This window comes from Anomaloglossus baeobatrachus, chromosome 4 (genome assembly GCF_048569485.1).
Source record: "Anomaloglossus baeobatrachus isolate aAnoBae1 chromosome 4, aAnoBae1.hap1, whole genome shotgun sequence".
Taxonomy (NCBI): Eukaryota; Metazoa; Chordata; class Amphibia; order Anura; family Aromobatidae; genus Anomaloglossus; species Anomaloglossus baeobatrachus.
Window position 1 is genome coordinate 623,477,842 of NC_134356.1, and position 23,096 is coordinate 623,500,937.

The 23,096-nt window shown below is 46.2% G+C and overlaps 1 protein-coding gene across 4 annotated transcripts in view; it reads right to left on the reverse strand.

Annotated features, from left to right (window-relative positions):
* The window catches only part of LOC142301931 (serine/threonine-protein kinase N1-like), a 153,321-nt gene that overhangs the window by 7,873 nt on the left and 122,352 nt on the right, over positions 1-23,096 (reverse strand). For all 4 annotated transcript variants that reach the window (XM_075342984.1, XM_075342987.1, XM_075342985.1 and 1 more), the window contains exons 18-19: positions 15,409-15,485; positions 2,110-2,252 (exon numbers count right to left, since the gene is read on the reverse strand). In XM_075342984.1, the coding sequence (XP_075199099.1) occupies positions 2,110-2,252; positions 15,409-15,485 (220 nt within the window). The remainder of the gene's footprint in view (positions 1-2,109; positions 2,253-15,408; positions 15,486-23,096) is intronic.

Consider the following 23,096-nt stretch of genomic DNA (forward strand, 5'->3'; position numbering starts at 1 on the left):
GATTTGAACTGTTAGATTTTTTTTAAATTTTTTAAAACTTTTTTTTTTTTAATTTTACTAGGTCCGCTAGGGAACTATAACAATCAGCAGTCTGATCGCTCTTCCAATTTATGTCACATTGTTTGGTGGATTTCACTTATGTTATGTGCTTTGTATCTTGATGGTTGTATGGTCTCACTTGTCTTTGTAGCCTCCTGGTGAACCACTCAATTGGGGAAACGCCTCGAGGCAGAAACAGACCTCATCCATTGTAGATGGCTACTGTTTCACATAATGAATAAAGGCATTTGGACATCTGCATAAATGCGACATATGGATCTTGATGGACTGTAACTTCTCCAATGATAATCACACAGTCTTACATTTCCAGTGAAATTTATGTCTGATTGGATATTTTGTTATGGTCAAAAGATAAGTCCGGTTATATATCTGACCATCATCATAATTACTGTGTCACTCTGTCCTTACCTGTGGTACAGTGCTCTATCTAAATGGTATCAATTTGTTTGTATTATGACCTTTCTTACCTTGTCCCTGTTATCCAGGGCCAAGGTGTACAGGATGTTTTAATAATATCCTGAGACAAATTCGTACTTGTATTGTCTATATTATTCACTAATTGGTGTGATAATCACCTTTGTGTGTTTTATATATCTAATAATTTTTTTTTGTACGGGAATAGTTTGTTTTACCAAATTCTTCACAATGATGCACGTGGTTCACAATTTATCCACAAAATCGAAAATGCCCTTCCTTTTTGCACCTTTTTTTCTCTATGCTTTTATCTTTTTTTTTTCCAGTTTTTCTTTTTTTGTTTTAGCTTTTTATTCTGATTTTTGTATCCTATGTATTTCTGTTATGTGTTTTATTTTTTTCTCTTTTTTATGTGTTCTGTGGGTTTTTTTCTGTTTTATGTTTTTTTATCTTTTTTCAGTTTCTGTTTTGTATCTTATTCTGTGTCCTATATATTTGTTATGTTTTTTTATCTTCTTTTTTCAGTTTCTGTTTTGTATCTTTTTATTCTTTCTGTGTCCTATATATTTGTTATCTATGTTTTCTTTTCTTTTTTCATGTTATATTTTATATATGTTCTGTTTTTTTATATATTTTTTAACTTTTTCTATGTTTTTAGCTTTTTATCTGTTTTTTTTCTACACTCTGTCATGATTTTTTTTTCTTTTTCACTTTTTTCTTTTTTTTACTTTGCTGTGTTTTTTTTTTTTTGCTATATTCTATAGTTTCTTCTAAGTTCTTTTTCCTGTATTTTTTTTCCTATATTCACTATATTTTTTATATTTTTTTAAACATCTGCTAGATATTCATTTTACATAAATCTTCTACTTTCCAGTGAGTCCTTATGTTACTTCTTTTATAAGAAATTCCTCTAATTTTATCTTCCTGAAATCTCTAGTTGGTCTCATGTTTCACTGCTTCATACTGTTTTAAGGTCTATATGAGCCATTGGTGAAGGTTATTCATCACCCCAGTTATCCTACACTCATGGCCTCTGTTTTATTAATTTGCTTCTAGACCCGTGGTCTGCAAATGTGAGTATAAGGCATCACATCGATGAGTAAGAGCACTGGATCTTCTTTTCCACATCCACCTCCCTAAGGAGAGCTGTATCCATAGTCTTTGTTAGATCCAAATATTTTATTTCTAAAAATATATCTATGGTCAACTCCTGTTTTAGGCAAAAATATGTGAATCTATTATGGACCTCAAAGATGGTCATGTAAATGCATCGTAAGGGAGTGAGAAACATCTAATACTAACCACACCCTTATGGCATTTCTGGCCAACATCCGTAAGACAACCCAACACAATATGCTCAATAAGAACAAAAATAATCCTTGGTTGTTTTTATATTTCCAGAATGGGCAAGGCATAGACAACATCTATTTATTACCTACAGTAAATAACGTTCACAATTTCCATCTCACATATTGTTAAATGCCTTTTACATATTTTTATATGTAGTGGAGGTCTAAAGAGCCCATACCTAAGCCAATAATTCCAAAAATGTTTTACCTATCCACCCAGGATCTCATGGGTCTCAACATTTGCCCAATTCTTCATCATTACATGAATGACAGTAGTCAGCCTTACCTCTCCGACCATCATCTCGTATATAAGAACTCCAAAGCCCCACCAGTCCACTGCTCGAGTGTAGGAGGCATCTGTCAGGACTTCAGGGGCCAAAAACTCTGGTGTTCCACAGAAGGTGGAGGTGCGATCCGAGGGACCCATTCCTAACATACACATATGGAAACAGAGGTAAGATGTAGCACATAAGGGCACAGAGACAGGCAATGGAGAAATTAATCTCTCCTCCCCTGTGATCTGATTCTCGCATGCATTGGATGCTATACAGTACGGTGATACCGGCCTAGATCTGTTTTTATTTTGTAGGCCATGCTTAAGGAATATTCTTAAGAAGATCTATCTGTCGTAAGTCATAGACTATCGGCCAGTTTTGCCATCAATACCCTCTTCCCAAGCCTTCCAAAAATGTTCACACCATGTGGTATATACGTACATACAGTGCCTACAAGTAGTATTCAACCCCCTGCAGATTTAGCAGGTTTGATAAGATGCAAATAAGTTAGAGCCTGCAAACTTCAAACAAGAGCAGGATTTATTAACAGATGCATAAATCTTACAAACCAACAAGTTATGTTGCTCAGTTAAATTTTAATAAATTTTCAACATAAAAGTGTGGGTCAATTATTATTCAACCCCTAGGTTTAATATTTTGTAGAATAACCCTTGTTTGCAATTACAGCTAATAATCGTCTTTTATGAGACCTGATCAGGCCGGCACAGGTCTCTGGAGTTATCTTGGCCCACTCCTCCATGCAGATCTTCTCCAAGTTATCTAGGTTCTTTGGGTGTCTCATGTGGACTTTAATCTTGAGCTCCTTCCACAAGTTTTCAATTGGGTTAAGGTCAGGAGACTGACTAGGCCACTGCAACACCTTGATTTTTTTCCCTCTTGAACTAGGCCTTGGTTTTCTTGGCTGTGTGCTTTGGGTCGTTGTCTTGTTGGAAGATGAAATGACGACCCATCTTAAGATCCTTGATGGAGGAGCGGAGGTTCTTGGCCAAAATCTCCAGGTAGGCCGTGCTATCCATCTTCCCATGGATGCGGACCAGATGGCCAGGCCCCTTGGCTGAGAAACAGCCCCACAGCATGATGCTGCCACCACCATGCTTGACTGTAGGGATGGTATTCTTGGGGTCGTATGCAGTGCCATCCAGTCTCCAAACGTCACATGTGTGGTTGGCACCAAAGATCTCGATCTTGGTCTCATCAGACCAGAGAACCTTGAACCAGTCTGTCTCAGAGTCCTCCAAGTGATCATGAGCAAACTGTAGATGAGCCTTGACATGACGCTTTGAAAGTAAAGGTACCTTACGGGCTCGTCTGGAACGGAGACCATTGCGGTGGAGTACGTTACTTATGGTATTGACTCAAAGTAATGTCCCCACTGCCATGAGATCTTCCCGGAGCTCCTTCCTTGTTGTCTTTGGGTTAGCCTTGACTCTTCGGACAAGCCTGGCCTCGGCACGGGTGGAAAGTTTCAAAGGCTGTCCAGGCCGTGGAAGGCTAACAGCAGTTCCATAAGCCTTCCACTTCCGGATGATGCTCCCAACAGTGGAGACAGGTAGGCCCAACTCCTTGGAAAGGGTTTTGTACCCCTTGCCAGCCTTGTGACCCTCCACGATCTTGTCTCTGATGGCCTTGGAATGCTCCTTTGTCTTTCCCATGTTGACCAAGTATGAGTGCTGTTCACAAGTTTGGGGAGGGTCTTAATTAGTCAGAAAAGGCTGGAAAAAGAGATAATTAATCCAAACATGTGAAGCTCATTGTTCTTTGTGCCTGAAATACTTCTTAATACTTTAGGGGAACCAAACAGATTTCTTGTGGTTTGAGGGGTTGAATAATAAATGACCCTCTGAATAAACTTTTTACAATTTAAAAAAAAAATAAAAAAAGAAATAACATTCTTTTTTGCTGCAGTGCATTTCACACTTCCAGGCTGATCTACAGTCCAAATGTCACAATGCCAAGTTACTTCCGAATGTGTAAACCTGCTAAATCTGCAGGGGGTTGAATACTACTTGTAGGCACTGTATGTATATTCAATCAATGTATTGTGTTACAAAAGAACGACCACTTTTGACCATTTTATTGTATATATAAAATAATTACAGGCGAGCAGCAACTATAATCTTAATTAATCTAATTTATGGAGGTCATGTTGTTACTTTACCCAAGAGCAACTAGAACTTGGAGTCAGCAAAAAAAGTGTTGTCACTTTTACAGCTGCCGTGAAGGAGTAGTAGAGGTTTCTTAGAAGAAAATTTTTGGAGGGGTTATCCGCAACTATTTTATTTTTTTCTTATCAACCTAAGAACTGACATTCAGGTAGTTGCTAACTACCTGCGTGTCTTACCAGACGATGGCTCAGAGCAGTCATGGACAGTTCCTGTCGGCGATTCTGCGTCATGTCAACAGAGCAGCTCTTCCTTTTCCGGGCTGCTCTGTTGAGTGGGCTACTCTTTCAGACGTCCGTGATATTGGATCACAATGCATGGACTGACTATACGTCTTCCAAACCAAATCTGACGGCCTGATCACAGGGATGTCCAATCCAGAGGCTGATGCGACCCTCTGGTGTCTATAAATGCGTCCCAACACAGATTCCTGGTGAGCCTCAGTGCTTTAACTGCATGGTGGCCGCTAGTCCATTTTTTTCGGCTGCGATCCTTTAATTTTTATGCAGCTAATAACTGTGCATGCACAAGCAGTACTGAGTACTGAACACCGCTGTGGTGCACACAAGGCTGGATATACCAGAGTCAGGACGTTCTTTGTAGACAGTTACCTTGCTTGTCCTTTTGTCCTGCTGCCATCATTGTAGCGCTGCAGCCTATAATTTTCACCTATCTCTAGGGTCTAGATGAGTGTATATACAAGTACAGTATCTGATTGTATCCTATTTAAGGTATATACAGCAGTCTGAGTGTATCCTATGTGATGAATATACTGTAGTATCAATGTACTCTATGTGGTGTATGTACAGTAGTCTCAGTGTATCCTATGTAACATGTAAACAGCAGTCTCAGTGTATTCTAAGTAGTGTATATACAGTAGACTCAGAGCATCCTCAGCAGTCTCAGTGTATTTCATATGATAAACACAGCATTCTCAATGTATCCTATGTGATGTATATGCAACAGTCTTGAGTGTCTCCTATGTGATATATACAGCAGAATTTCAGTGTATCCTATGTGATGTTTATACAGCAGTCTCAGTGTTTCTTATATTATGTATCCTATGTAATGTAAACAGCAGAGTCTCAGTATATCCTATGTGATGTGTATACAGCAGTCTTAGTGTATCCTATGTGATGTGCATATCAGTCTCAGTGTCTCCTATCTGGGGTATATACCAGGACCTTTTTTTTGGCTCATCAGCTTTCATTAGTGTTGTGAATTTAATGTGCAGCCAAGACAACTGTTCTTTTTCCGATGTGACCCAGGGGTGCAAAAGGGTTGACGCCGCTGCTATTGTAATAAATAATGTAAACCTCATCGAAAGAACATTTATTGCTTCAAAAGGTAGGTGAAGTAAGGGTCCATTAGGAATATAATGATGGCCCCTTTCCGGTATATATGATTTTCTCATCTCTCAGCAGGAGCCATTTGTCTTGTTTTCCCTTTTCTTATCTTAAATTTTCCAAACTAAGTAAGGCAGAGCTGCTGTAGTTGTGTTATACTTTCCCCCTATGCTATATAACTGCATGGTCACGTCTGCAGGTCTCGTATGGTGAGTGATAGGATTGTGGTAGACTGTCAGCACTCATCTCCATCAAAGAGTATTTCCAGCACAGCTCATAATGATCCTTTCAGCCTAAAGGCCCCGTCACACTAAGCAACATCGCTAGCAACATCGCTGGTAACGAACAACTTTTGTGACGTTGCTAGCGATGTTGCTGTGTGTGACATCCAGCAACAACCTGGCCCCTGCTGTGAGGTCGTTGGTTGTTGCTGAATGTCCTGGGCCATTTTTTAGTTGTTGCTGTCCCGCTGTGAAGCACAGATCGCTGTGTGTGACAGCGAGACAGCAACAACTAAATGTGCAGGCAGCAGGAGCCGGCTTCTGCGGAGGCTGGTAACCAATGTAAACATCGGGTAACCAAGAAGCCCTGTCCTTGGTTACCCGATATTTACCTTTGATACCAGCCTCCGCCGCTCTCACTGTCAGTGCCGGCTCCTGCTCTGTGCACATGTAGCTGCAGCACACATCAGGTAATTAACCCGATGTGTGCTGTAACTAGGAGAGCAAGGAGCCAGCGCTAAGCATTGTGCGCTGCTCCCTGCTCTGTGCACATTTAGCTGCAGCACACATCGGGTTAATTAACCTGATGTGTGCTGTAACTAGGAGACTGGGGGCTGGTCACTGGTTGCTGGTGAGCTCACCAGCAACTCGTGTAGCCACGCTCCAGCGATCCCTGCCAGGTCAGGTTGCTGGTGGGATCGCTGGAGCGTCGCAGTGTGACATCTCACCAGCAACCTCCTAGCAACTTACCAGCGATCCCTATCGTTGTTGGGATCGCTGCTAAGTTGCTTAGTGTGACTGGACCTTAAGTCTTATTAGTACACATGTTGGTCAGCAGGAGGTCATTTCCATTCTCATCTTTTTCCCACCGGGCCAATATTGACATTTATACCCTAGCATGAGGGTCTGGATATATGAACACTGTGTGTAAACACTTTGTGGCTTATAACGTATTGACGCCATTGATGACAAGTACTAATTTTGGGAGACAAATGAAAAATTGAAGTCCTTTAGGAAGGTGATTTATCAGTGTCCAGGATTTTGTGTTTCCATCATTGATTTCTTTATGTTGCACTTAATTCAGAAAATTTTTAAGTAGGAAACGTAAAGATTCCAGTCAGAGATTAACGTGAAATTCAGACGGCTACGGAGAGTTCACTTCCTAGTATAGGCCGGGCCCAGAGTCTGGGAACACAATTACTCAATATACAGTGCCTTGCGAAAGTATTCGGCCCCTTTGAATTTTTCAACCTTTTTCCACATTTCAGGCTTCAAACATAAAGATAAAAATTTTAAATTTTATGATGAAGAATCAACAACAAGTGGGACACAATTGTGAAGGTAAACGATAATTATTGCTTATTTTAAATTTTTGTAAAAAATAAAAACCTGAAAATTGGGGCGTGCAATATTATTCGGCCTCTTTAAGTTAATACTTTGTAGCGCCACCTTTTGCTGCGATTACAGCTGCAGTCGCTTGGGGTATGTGTCTATCAGTTTTGCACATCGAGAGACTGAAATTCTTGCCCATGCTTCCTTTGCAAACAGCTGGAGCTGAGTGAGGTTGGATGGAGGCGTTTGTGAACAGCAGTTTTCAGCTCTTTCCACAGATTCTGGATTGGATTCAGGTCTGGACTGTGACTTGGCCATTCAAACACCTGGAAACGTTTATTTGTGAACCATTCAATTGTAGATTTTGCTTTATGTTTGGGATCATTGTCTTGTTGAAAGACAAATCTCCGTTCCAGTGTCAGGTCTTTTGCAGACTCCAACAGGTTTCTTCAAGAATGGTCCTGTATTTGGCTCTATCCATCTTCCCATCAATTTTAATCATCTTCCCTGTCCCTGCTGAAGAAAAGCAGGCCCAAACCATGATGCTGCCACCACCATGTTTGACAGTGGGGATGGTGTGTTCAGGGCGATGAGCTGTGTTGCTTTTATGCTAAACATATCGTTTGGCATTGTGTCCAAAAAGTTCAATTTTGGTTTCATCTGACCAGAGCACCTTCTTCCACATGTTTGGTGTCTCCTAGGTAGCTTGTGGCAAAGTTTAAACAACACTTTTTATGGATATCTTTGCGAAATGGCTTTGTCCTTGCAACTCTCCGTAAAGGCCAGATTTATGCAGTGTACGACTGATTGTTTTCATATGGACAGACTCTCCCACCTCAGCTGTAGATCTCTGCAGTTCATCCAGAGTGATCATGGGCCTCTTGGCTACATCTCTGATCAGTCTTCTCCTTGTTTGAGATGAAAGTTTGGATGGACGGCCGGGTCTTGGTAGATTTGCAGTGGTATGATACTCCATCCATTTCAATATGATCACTTGCACAGAGCTTCTTGGGATGTTTAAAGTTTTGGAAATCTTTTTGCAACCAAATCCGGCTTTAAACTTCTCCACAACAGTATCACGGACCTGCCTGTTGTGTTCTTTGGTCTTCATGATGCTCTCTGTGCTTTACACAGAACACTGAGACTATCACAGAGCAGGTGCATTTATACAGAGACTTGATTACACACAGGGGCTTATATTTATCATCATCAGTCATTTAGGACAACATTGGATCATTCAGAGATCCTCAATGAACTTCTGCAGTGAGTTTGCTGCACTGAAAGTAAAGGGGATGAATAATATTGCACGCCCCAATTTTCAGTTTATTATTTTTTACAAAAAATTTAAAAGAAGCAATAAATATCGTTCACCTTCACAATTGTGTCCCACTTGTTGTTTATTCTTCCCCATAAAATTTACATTTTTTATCTTTATGTTTGAAGCTTGAAATGTGGGAAAAGGTTGAAAAATTCAAGGGGGCCGAATACTTTCACAAGGCACTGTATATATAGAAATGACACTCCTCAACTCCTCATCCTTGAAATTGCAATACCAAGAAGGAGAGAGCATGGAATTATGGAAATCACAGGATGGATAGTGATAATGAGATACAAATAAAGGGAAAATTGAAACAAAATTATAAAAAAGATCTCAGTTTCTTCCCTATGGAGTACAAGAACCATGTGCAGAAATCCCCGCACTTATTAAAGGTTATTAATGGTTGTTTGAGGATTATTCTTCTCAATTAATGCACTTGGGAAAATCATCAGGATCCACTTCTCGCAGCTTCCTTAGTAATTACCAGTGATGTCCCAGATATACTCAATGGGAGAAAAGTCCGTACAGGATGCGCACAGTAACACGAGTAACATATGGCCTGGCGTTGTGTTTTCATTCTACATGTCTATTCATCCTGTAATTTCTATATTTCCTTGAATTTTTCTTATTGGTGTTGCAATTTCAATGTTGAGAAATGTGTATATAGTATGGTGACACATGGGTGACATCATTCCTGATGGAGCCGTTCACTTTTCCTTCTGTCTTCCGTCATGGCGATCTCTTCTAGCCATGGCTCAATTGTGTGTGTGTATGTATATATATATATGCAATGTAAGTGTGTGTGTATGTATATAGATATATATCTATATATATATAATTGCCTTATTCTGTCTGTCTGTCTGTCTGTCTTGCTCCAAAATTCTGTTGTTACCGCGACAAGCTTCTCATTGGCCGCTCGACTCGCCTCCGCCCCCCCGCTCGGATTGGCTGCTTGTCCAGGCTCCGCCCCCCACACGGATTGGCCTCTCGCCCCGGCCCCCTGCACGCATTGGCAACTCGGCCACGCCCCGCCCCCCTCACGCATTGCACGCCCGCCCTGGCCCCAGCCCCCACACACATTCCCCGAACCGACACGGAGCCCCGACTCCCAGGTGAGTGCTGTACCCCCGGGAGCCCACACCAGCGTATGCCGGCAACCCAGCTGACACATACCCTCGCATTGCTGTGGTTGCCGGCGTACGCTGGTGTGGGCTCCCGTGCGTGCGGGGGGCGGGGTACGCTGGTAACCATGGTACACATCGGGTAATATATTGTGTAGCATGATTAAGGCAAAGAGAAAGAAGTGTGCATATTAGAGGGAAACACCAAAATATATGGAAAAATGTTCTTTATTATAAATAGAACACAGGGTCACACACATTTAAAACCACTTAAAAAGGCATAGAGCCACATATCAAAGAAATGTCCAAACCTCCGTTAAGGTTGGACTATCCTCCGCTACCCAGAAGGGAAAAGTGCTATGGAGATATAGCAATAAATAATTCATGCAGGTATAGTAAAATACAGGGGGTATAACAATATTACAATAAATGGTATATAAAACAAAGTCATACCCAAAAGCATATAGTGGTACATACTAGGCACATGAATTAAATATGCAGTTTCAATTGGTCATACATAAACCACTATTATACCGCTATAAATCTTGCAAAGAGAAAATATCCCCCAAAGGTATTTGAAGTCATCCTAGTTGGTGACGATACGCGTGGGGATCTGTATCCTCCGCTCCCCTGCTGTTGGGTAAAATTGGCTATGGCTGGTTATTAGGGCTTATGCTATGTACTACATCTGCAGGTTTTTCCTTTACCTTTGGGGGATATTTTCTCTTTGCAAGATTTATAGCGGTATAATAGTGGTTTATGTATGACCAATTGAAACTGCATATTTAATTCATGTGCCTTGTATGTACCACTATATGCTTTTGGGTATGACTTTGTTTTATATACCATTTATTGTCATATTGTTATACCCACTGTATTTTACTATACCTGCATGAATTATTTATTGCTATATCTCCATAGCACTTTTCACTTCTGGGTAGCGGAGGATAGTCCAACCTTAACGGAGGTTTGGACATTTCTTTGATATGTGGCTCTATGCCTTTTTAAGTGGTTTTAAATGTGTGTGACCCTGTGTTCTATTTATAATAAAGTACATTTTTCCATATATTTTGGTGTTTCCCTCTAATATGCACACTTCTTTCTCTTTGCCTTAATCTTTCTTCAAGTGTGCTGAGGTGAACCCATTGACTACTATAGGGGTTAAAAAATACTCCCTGCAGGTGGTGCCCTCACCACCTTTTTGTTACTCATATTGTGTAGCATGGTTACCAGCGTACACCGGCTCCCGGTACACATGTGCAGAAGAGAGAAGACAGACGAAAGAAGACCCTCGATCATACTCACCAGAAGCCGACCGGGAGCAGGTGAGCGCATCAAGGTCCTACAGCGGCAGAACACACACACACACATACACATAAGAACAGACACACACACACACACATCAGATCACACTTACTCACTCACACATCAGATCGCATCCACACACTCACAACATCCAGTGATATCGCTTACTTCTCGGCGGCGATACTGTGCGAGCAGTGACCTTCCAGGACCTGCCGGAGGATCACATGGCCGGAAGCATATGGTATCTCCGGATGTTGTGAGTGTGTGAGCGCGTATGTGCGATATCGTCAGTGTGTGCGTGTATGCGATCGGGTGTGTGCGTGTATGCGATCGGGTGTGTGCGTGTATGCGATCGGGTGTGTGTGTGTATGCGATCGGGTGTGTGCGTGTATGCGATCGGATGTGTGCGTGTCGGCAGAAGGCAGAGGAGCACGGCGTACAGCACAGCTGCTGGGACCGCCCACTGGAGGGCACAGGCAGAAGTGGGGTGTGAGTGTATGCGATCAGATGTGTGTGTGTATACTGCCTGATGTGTGACTGTGGAGCACGATGGGGGGTTCGCAGCATGGGGGATGGAGCACGATGGGGAGTGCGCAGCATGGGGGATGGAGCACGATGGGGAGTGCGCAGCATGGGGGATGGAGCACGATGGAGGATGCGCAGCATGGGGGATGGAGCACGATGGGGAGTGCGCAGCATGGGGGATGGAGCAAGATGGGGAGTGCGCAGCATGGGGGATGGAGCACGATGGGGAGTGCACAGCATGGGGGATGGAGCAAGATGGGGAGTGCGCAGCATGGGGGATGGAGCAAGATGGGGAGTGCGCAGCATGGGGGATGGAGCACGATGGGGAGTGCGCAGCATGGGGGATGGAGCACGATGGGGAGTGCGCAGCATGGGAGATGGAGCGCGATGGGGAGTGCGCAGCATGGGGGATGGAGCGTGATGGGGGGTGCGCAGCATGGGGGATGGAGCACGATGGGGAGTGCGCAGCATGGGGAATGGAGCACGATGGGGAGTGGGCAGCATGGGGGATGGAGCACGATGGGGGGTGCGCAGCATGGGGGATGGAGCACGATGGAGGGTGCGCAGCATGGGGGATGGAGCACGATGGGGGGTGCGCAGCATGGGGGATGGAGCACGATGGAGGGTGCGCAGCATGGGGGATGGAGCACGATGGGGAGTGCGCAGCATGGGGGATGGAGCACGATGGGGAGTGCGCAGCATGGGGGATGGAGCACGATGGGGAATGCTCAGCATGGGGGATGGAGCACGATGGGGAGTGCGCAGCATGGGGGATGGAGCACGATGGGGAGTGCGCAGCATGGGGGATGGAGCAAGATGGGGAGTGTGCAGCATGGGGGATGGAGCAAGATGGGGAGTGCGCAGCATGGGGGATGGAGCACGATGGGGAGTGCGCAGCATGGGGGATGGAGCACGATGGGGAGTGCGCAGCATGGGGGATGGAGCGCGATGGGGAGTGCGCAGCATGGGGGATGGAGCGCGATGGGGGGTGCGCAGCATGGGGGATGGAGCGCGATGGGGGGTGCGCAGCATGGGGATGGAGCGCGATGGGGGGTGCGCAGCATGGGGGGATGGAGCATGATGGAGGTGCGCAGCATGGGGATGGAGCACGATGGAGGGTGCGCAGCATGGGGGATGGAGCGCGATGGGGTTGTGCAGCATGGGGGATGGAGCGCGATTGGGGGTGCGCAGCATGGGGGATGGAGCACAATGGGGAGTGCGCAGCATGGGGGATGGAGCACGATGGGGAGTGCGCAGCATGGGGGATGGAGCACGATAGGGAGTGCGCAGCATGGGGGATGGAGCACGATGGGGGGTGTGCAGCATGAGGGATGGAGCACGATGGGGATGCGCAGCATGGGGGATGGAGCACGATGTGGATGCGCAGCATGGGGGATGGAGCACGATGGGGGGTGCACAGCATGGGGGATGGAGCACGATGGGGGTGCCCACCTCCCCCCAAAACACACACACACTGCCACACGCGCACCGCACAACACACCACACACACACTGGGAACCACAAACACCGCCCTACACAGACACCCACACACACAGACAACGCTGCACACACACAACACCCAACACACAAACACTGCAGCATACACAAATATACGCACATACCGCGCAACACACACACATTGCACAAAACATACCTCCCCCAAAACACACACACGCACCCCACACCCACACAAACCGCGCAACACACACAGCACCACACTCAGACAACACTGCAGACACACAGCGCTCCACAAACAACGCAACACACACACAGCGCTCCACAAACAACGCAACACACACACAGCGCTCCACAAACAACGCAACACACACACAGCGCTCCACAAACAACGCAACACACACACATCGCTCCACAAACAACGCAACACACACACAGCGCTCCACACAAACAACACCGCTCTCACACACCCCCCACCCAGACAACACCCAGAACATTTACAGCGCCCTACACAAACACTTGGCAACTACACACAACAACATCTATATATATATATATATATATATATATATATAAAAAACAAAAATCATACATTAACTACACAATAAATTCTAGAATACCCGATGCGTTAGAATCGGGCCACCTTCTAGTATATATATTTAATTGCCTTATTCTGTTTGTCTGTCTTGCTCCAAAATTGTGTCGTTTCAGTGACAACCGTCGGATTAACCGCTGGGCTCGGCCTGGCCCCGCCCCCCCACACGGATTGGCCACTCGGCTCGGCGTGGCCCCGCCCCCGCATGGATTGGCCGTTTGGTCAGGCCCCGCCCCCCCGCACACTATGCCCGCTAGGCCACGGCCCACACACGATGCCCGCTAGGCCACGCCCCGCACGCGATGCCCGCTAGGCCACGCCCCCGCACGTGGTGCCCGCTAGGCCACGCCCACGATGCCCGCTAGGCCACGCCCCACGATGCTCGCTAGGCCACACCCACGCACACGATGCCCGCTAGGCCACGCCCACGCACGCGATGCTTGCCAGGCCACGCCCCAGCACGCGATGCCCGCTAGGCCACGCCCCCACGTGATGCCCGCTAGGCCACGCCCCCCACACGCGATGCCCGCTAGGCCACGCCCCGCACTCGATTGCCCGCTAGGCTACGCCCCACACACGCGATGCCTGCTAGGCCACGCCCCCTCACACTATGCTCGCTAGGCCACGCCCCCTCACACTATGCCCGCTAGGCCACACCCCCTCACACTATGCCCGCTAGGCCACGCCCCTCACACTATGCCCGTTCGGCCACGCCCCCTAACACTATGCCCGTTCGGCCATGCCCCCCTAACACTATGCCCGCTCGGCCACACCCCCCGCACACGTTGGGCACCTGTACACCTCCCCCCAGGACAACAACTCCTCCCATTATCCTCCTCTTTCCCACGACTACTCCTCCCATTATACTCCTCCTATTATAATCGTCCTATTATACTCCTCTCTGGGGGGTTCGCAGCATGGGGGATGAAACACAATGGGGGGTGCGCAGCATGGGGGATGGAGCACGATGGGGGGTGAAGCATGGGGGATGGAGCACGATGGGGGTTCGCAGCATGGGCAATGGAGCACGATGGGGGGTGCAGCATGGGGGATGGAGCACGATGGGGGGTGCTCAGAATGGGGGATGAAACACGATGGGGGGTGTGCAGCATGGGGGATGGAGCACGATGGGGGGTGCAGCATGGGGGATGGAGCACGATGGGGGATGCAGCATGGGGGATGGAGCACGATGGGGGGTGCAGCATGGGGGATGGAGCACGATGGGGGGTGCCCAAAATGGGGGATGGAGCACGATGGGGGGTGCGCAGCATGGGGGATGGAGTACGATGGGGGGTGCACACCTCCCCCCAAAACACACACACACCGCAACACACGCACCGCACAACACACCACACACACACTGGGAACCACAAACACTCCCCTGCACAGACACCCACTCACACAGACAACGCCGCACACACACAACACACAAACAGTGCGGCACACACAAATATACGCACATACCGCGCAACACACACACATTGCACAAAACATACCTCCCCCAAAACACACACACGCACCCCACACCCACACAAACAACGCAACACACACAGCACCACACACACACAACGCTGCAGACACACAGCGCTCCACAAACAACGCAACACACACAATGCGACACACAAACAACACCGCTCTCACACACCCAGACAACACCCAGAACATTTACAGCGCCCTACACAAACACTGACAACTACACACAACAACATCTATATATATATATATAACAAAAATCATACATTAACTACACAATAAATTCCAGAATACCCGATGCGTTAGAATCGGGCCACCTTCTAGTATATATATATATATATATATATATATATATATATATACACACACACACACACTCACATTGTATATACATCTATGTATATATCTGTATCTTGCACATACACCATGTACTAACCCTCTTTGCAGAGGCCATAATCCGCCAACTTCACGTATCCTTCTGAGTCCAGAAGCAAATTATCCAGTTTTAAATCTCTGCAAAAAGATCAAAGATCAAAAGATGAGTAATCTGACAACCTCGATTATTATTCACTGACCCACTATTACTCTTAGGGCCCTGTCACACACAGAGATAAATCTTTGGCTGATCTGTGGTTGCAGTGAAATCATGGACATATTGTTCCATTTGTACACAGCCACAAACCTGGCACTGATTGTCCACAATTTCACTGCAACCACAGATCTACCACAGATCTACCACAGATCTACCACAGATCTACCACAGATCTACCACAGATCTACCACAGATCTACCACAGATCTACCACAGATCTACTACAGATCTGCCACAGATCTGCCACAGATCTGCCACAGATCTGCCACAGATCTACCACAGATCTGCCACAGATCTGCCACAGATCTGCCACAGATCTGCCACAGATTTTTCTGTGTGTGTGACAGGGCCTTTAGGGTTCAGTTCCACTTGCGTTTTGCACGGACGAGTGCAATCCCATAAAACATTGGATTGCTCTCACTCTAGTGCAAAACTATGGGGCAGTGTCCATCTGTGATTGATTTCTCATGCCATATCAGCATGCGGAATGGATCGCAGCATGGTGCGTCTGGCAGCGAGTCTCGGCTCACGCACCCCCATACAAGTCTAAGGGACTGTGTGAAACTGCACTCGCATATAATCCAACTGCAGTGCGATGTACGCAGAGACAGGCAGCAGAGAAGATGGGGAGAAAGTGCTCCCTCCCTCTTCTCTACAGGTGTGATCCGATCGCAAGGAGCCAGGGGTCATTAACATATCGCTTCTGATGCTCTCGCATGTCAAGCCATGCGCAGGTGGAATCGAGCCCTTATTCTTTTCATCTGATCACAAGAACTCACACAGTTGCTCTGTGAATACAGGAGAATAATGACTATCTGTACATTGCACACTGTCACGATTCCGCAGTCTACAGTAATATAGAGCGATTGTACACTTATCTTTCAGCCAGATAACTGCTTGTAACTATATATATACAGTATATACTGTATATATATATATATATATATATATATATATATACACAGTGGCATATAAACGTTTGGGCACCCCTGGTCAAAATTACTGTAATTGAGAACAGTTACGCAAGTTGAAGATGAAATGATCTCTAAAAGGCATAAAGTTATCCCCTGCACCCCCAGCCAATTCTCCTTTTTGTTGTTTTTTTTGCTATCCTTCTTCCGAGAGCCATAACTTTTTTATTTTTCTATCAATCTTGCCATATGAGGGCTTGTTTTTGAGCGACGAGTTGTGCTTTTAAATGAAACCATAAGTTTTACCATATAGTGTACTGGAAAACTGTAAAAAATGTCCAAGTGCAGAAAAAGTGCGATTGCAAGATTGTTTTTGGGATATTTTATTCACCATGTTCCATTTGTGGTAAAACTAATGGATACGTATGATTCCTCAGGTCAGTACGAGTTCATAGATACCAAACATGTATAGGTTTACTTTTATTTAAGAGATTTAAAAAAACAAAGAATTCAGAAATTTGTCCAAAAAAAGTGGCGCACTTTTTGCATCATTTTCCACGACCTATAATGGTCAATGGTTTATTGATGGCTTATTTTTTGCAACTCAAGCTGACATTCTTAATGGTACCATTTTTGCGCAGATACTATGTTTTGATTGCCTGTTATTGCATTTTGTGCAAAATTTGCGATGAACAAAAACGTAATTTTGGCGTTTGGAATTTTTTTTTCCGCTACGCTGTTTACTGATCAAATTAATTGATTTTATATTTTGATAGATCTGGCATTTCTGAACGCGGCGATACCAAATGTGTGTATATTTTTGTAAGTCTTTAATTTTCAATGGGGCTAATGGGAGTGATTTGAACTGTTATTTTTTTTAATTTTTTTTTTAATTTTTTTACTTTTTTTATTTTACTTGTCCCCCTAGGGGGCTATAAGGATCAGCAGTCTGATCGCTTGTGAATTTCTGTTGATGACAGCTACACAGCTGTGATCACCAGAAATACTCACCTTTTGTTACGCAGCACTGGGCCGGGTGAAACAGGAAGTGAGTCATGTGAGCTACAGGAGTCATCACATGATCCTGTACTACTATGGAAACCATCGGCTCACAGTAATCACGTCATAGTGCTGCCGATGGGGCTGGGTAAGTGAAGATTTTCTGCAGCGGGGATTTAAATCGCAATGTCATATTTTGATTTTGCGAACTTAGGGGTTGACAGGTGCGGGTGGATTGCAGATCCACTCGTGCCTGCGAGGCACACATGTCAGCTGCTCAAATCAGCTGATATGTGTGCGGATCACCAGCAGCTGCCCGCAGCAGCCACAGATGATTACACTATGACTGCTTAGGACATACCAGTTCAACCCGCAGTTGTTACGGGGTTAAAGGGAAGGTAAAAAAATAAATAAATAATAACTGAAAAAATGTAAAGTAATAATGTTTAAATGTTTTGTTTAAATATTAATTTTTTTTTTAATTGTGCAAAATATAAAAAAAAAAATCAAAAAGTTTGATATTTTCCACTGTTAAACACTAGGGGGAGCAGCTGCTGAAATCCTACAGAAATTCCACTGTATAAAAAACTCAGATTACAGCCTGCCGTGAAGTGGGCGGAGTCTGCTCTCCTGTGTGTGATGGCACGCCTCCCCCTCCTAATCTGAGTGTTTACAACAGATAACAGAGAATGACATGTAGGGACACAATGCACAGCCATTTTCCTGGTGACCAGAAATGTCTAAAGTGTCACTAAGGACAGCAGGAGTATCACACAGGAGAGAATTAGATACACAGCTCAGCAGACAGTATTACACGATAGGATTAGATACACAGCTCAACAGACAGTATCACACAGGAGAGGATTAGATACACAGCCGTGCAGACAGTATCACACAGGAGAGGATTAGATACACGGCTCAGCAGACAGTATCACACAGGATAGTATTAGATACACAGCTCAGCAGACAGTATCACACAGGATAGGATTACATACACAACCCTGCAGACAGTATCACCGGTACACACACAGGTACTCACATGCAGTGGGGTGCGCGCACACACACAATCACCCCTGATGGGGACCTTGCGCCACACACACACAATCACCCCTGTTGGGGACCTTGTGCCACACACACACAATCACCCCTGATGGGGACCTTGTGCTAAACACACACACACACACACAATCACCCCTGATGGGGACCTTGTGCTAAACACACATACACACACACACACACACACACACACACACACACAGCCAGGCCTCATACACACACACACACAATCACCCCTGATGGGGACCTTGTGCTATACACACACACACACACACACACACAATCACCCCTGATGGGGACCTTGTGCTAAACACACATACACACACACACACAGCCAGGCCTCATACACACACACACACACACAATCACCCCTGATGGGGACCTTGTGCTATACACACACACACAATCACCCCTGATGGGGACCTTGTGCTATACACACACACACACACAGCCAGGCCTCATACACACACACACACACACAATCACCCCTGATGGGGACCTTGTGCTATACACACACATACACACACACACACACACACACACACAATCACCCCTGATGGGGATCTTCTGCCATACACACACACACACACACACACAATCACCCCTGATGGGGACCTTCTGCCATACACACACACACACACACACACACACACACAATCACCCCTGATGGGGATCTTGTGCTATACACACACACACGCACACACACACACACACACAGCCAGGCCTCATACACACACACACACACACACACACACAATCACCCCTGATGGGGACCTTCTGCCATACACACACACACACACACACACACACACAATCACCCCTGATGGGGATCTTGTGCTATACACACACACACGCACACACACACACACACACAGCCAGGCCTCATACACACACACACACACACACACACACAATCACCCCTGATGGGGACCTTGTGCTACACACACACACACATAGCAGCGGCGGGCAGAGCAGGGAGAACGGAGGGAGCGGGGTGTCATTGAAGACGGTAACGGCGGGGGGGAGGGGCGGCGTCAGTAGCTGGGGCAGAGCAGGGGCTGGGGAGAACGGAGGGATGGGATGTCATCAGAGACAGTAACGAGGGGAGGGGAGGGGAAGGGATTCGGCCCGTACTCACACATCCCGGCAGGTGACAGGGGTAAAGTGGAGCAAACAGCACACGCTGTGAGCTCCACAATAATGGCGCTGAACTCCTCCCTCTGCTGTGTCCTGGACAGCCCAGGGGGCGCGTCCAGGTCACAGCAGACGCCCACTGTAACGTACGGCATGGGGTCGGAGCCCGACTATCAGAGTCTATGCACAGGGGCTGCCATAAAGGAAGGAGTTACTGTCGCTACACACAAGGCAAATCCAGCATGGCAGCCCCCAGTGCCTCCAGTAAAATAAGAATTACATAAAAACTAAATAAGCTGCGATTTCATTTTGTATTAGAAATACTTGATTTCATAATCACTATTTTTAATACAAAAATAAAAAACCACGATACCTTCCCTTTAAAGATGACCCATTTTCTTTGTATTTTAGGCACAAAAAAAATATTTTCATATTTTACATTTTAATAATTACAAAAAATGGGCTAATGCAAAACATTGGCACCCTTAAAGATTTGCTTGGTCAGATAACTTTGACCAAGGTTTCAGACCTTAATTAGCCTGTTAGGATTATGGCTAGTTCACCATCATGGTTAATAAAGGCCAGGTGACGCAAAATTCACAGCTTTATAAAAACCAAGCCTCCTCTAGCCTTGTGACAAAAAACAGCAGCCATGGGTTCTTCGAAGCAGCTGCCTAGCACTCTGAAAATCAAAATGATGGAGGCCCACAAAGCAGGAGAAGGCTATAAGAAGGTAGCAAAGCGTTTTCAAGTTGCCCTTTCCACAGTTTGAAATGTAATTAAGAAACGGCAGTAATAGGAACAGTGGAGGTCAAGGTAAGGTCTGGGAGACCAAGAAAAATTTTTGAGCTGCTGATACCTTTCTGTGAAAGCTGCTCGTAGGATTGCTAGAGAGGCAAATCAGAACCCATGCTTGACTGCAAAAGACCTTCAGGAAGATTTAGAAGACTCTGCAGTTGTGGTACATTGTTCTACTGTTCAGAGACACCTGCACAAATATGGCTTTATGGAGTAGTCATCAGAAGAAAACCTCTTCTGCATCCTCACCATAAAATTCAGTGTCAGAGAAGTATGCAAAAGAACATCTAAACAAGCCTAAAGGCTGCTTTACACGCAGCGACATCGCTAGCGGTGTCGCTCGTGACAGCACCCGCCCCCATCGTTTGTGTGTCACGGGCAAATCGCTGCCCGTGCCGCACAATATCGCTAGTACCCGTCACACGTACTTGCCTTCCAAGCGACGTCGCTGGCGGCGAACAACCTCTTTTCTAAGGGGGCGGACCGTGCAGCGTCACAACGACAACACACGGCAGCCGTCCAATAGAAGTGGAGAGGCGGAGAGCAGCCGCATGAATGTCACTCCCACCTCGTTGCCGGCAGGACGCAGGTACGTTGCTGTTTGTCGTTCATGGGGTGTCACACGTAGCAATCTGTGCTGCCTCAGGAACGACGAACAACCTGCGTCCAGAACGAGCAACGATTTTATGGAAATGAACGACGTGTCAACGATCAATGATAAGGTGAGTATTTTTGATCGTTAGCGATCGCTCGTACGTGTCACACGCAACAATGTCGCTAACGAGGCCGGATGTGCGTCACCAATTCTGTGACCCCAACGACAGCTTGTTAGCGATGTTGTTGTGTGTAGAGGGGGCTTAAGGGCTCATGCGCACTTAACTGCAGAATATTCTGCAGCGATTTGACAGCACATGTGCGCGTCAAATCGCTGCAGAAAGACTGCATAATGAATGCAGTTTTTTTGTTTAAAAAAGCCGATTTCACGCGCTATGGCTGCTGACCCCACCATAGACAGAGTGGGAGCTGCATCCAGAACGCAGAAATAATTGACATGCTGCTTTTATGAACGCACGGATTTGGGTCAAAATTTTAGCACCCAAATCACTGCGTTCATAAAAGCATCGTATGCATGTATCATGCACAATCTTCATAGACTGTGCAGGGGACGCAGGACGCATGCATTTACGCTGCAGTGCAATACGCAGTGTAAATGCATGCAATTACGCAACGTGCGCATGAGCGCTTAGTCTTTTTCTATGGACACAAAAGGCCTTTTTCTCTCAAATATTGTTCACAAATTTGTCTAAATCTGTGTTAGTGAGCACTTTTAGTTTGCCAAGATCCATCTACCTCACAGGTGTGGCATATCAAGATGCTGGTTAGACACATGATTATTGCACAGGTGTGCCTTAGGCTGGCCACAATAAAAGGCCACTCTAAAATGTGCAATTTTATAGTAGTGACCACCATTTGCCTCACGCAGTGCAACACATTTTCTTCCCAAGGAGTTGATCAGGTTGGTGATTGTGGCCTGTAGTTGTTGGTGCACTCCTCTTCAATGGCGGTGGAAAGTTGCTGAATATTGGCAGGAGCTTGAACATGGTGCCATATACACTGTGAAATAAAATTAATTTCTATAGTCATCTTCTCCAGCGCTGCTGTCTCTGTCACTGCTAATCCGTTTGAAAGTGCACTCGGGGTGTATCAGAGTGTGACACCCTGGCCTGTCAGATCATCACAGGGTATTGTGCAATCTGCCCTTCGTACAATATCCACCTCCTCCTTGGTTACGGGTCCCCAACTACATGGTGTTGCCAAAAACAGCTAATCAAAATCCTGGGAACACTCTGCACCACACCTACCAGACACACCAGGGGACGGCCTGAGTGAAATAGGCTCAACCACTTGGGGGGTTGGTTAAGGGGGCGTCAGGAGTGTCAGGAGACAGACAGTGAGAAGTAGCTCTCAGAGAGAGAGGAGGTCAGGAGCTGGGCTCCTTGGAACTACTAGGTGGCAGACATTGGTCTGGGCATGGTAGGAGCTTGGACCCCGGTCGCAGGGGATCGTGACAAGGGGCACGGACTGTCGAGGAGGACAGCCGGCGGCCTTGTGCCATCACCGGGCAGGGGCCAGGGCACAACGGGGTACATGGACCCTAGGTCAGGGAGATGCTTCAGGCGTCCTGGCAATTTACCCGACGAGGACGGAGTCTTCAAGATCCGTTCTCCACCCGCTCCAAAATCGGGGTACTAGTGCAACGAGGGGGATAGGACTTTCTACTACACGGTCCAGAAAATCCCAAGCGTGAACCCTGAGACCAAGCTCCCACAGTTAGCCATACTGGGGAGCGGGACCCGATTAGTTTCAGACTAAAGGGACCAACTAGAAGACAAGATGCCACAGGAAAAGGTCATAGACTAACAGGCAACACCAACAGAAACGGGACCTAGGCGTGCTCCCCCTCAGTGGCAGCGGTGTCCAGAACTTTGGTTTACTACAGTTGTCGGTGCCAGCGTTATTGGACTGAGTGAGTACACAAGTGACCCTTACCGTCCCAACGGCACATCCCTGTCACCATCACCGAGTCCCGGGGCATTCCCCCTACCCATGGAGGGGTTAAACACTTGGCTGCCCA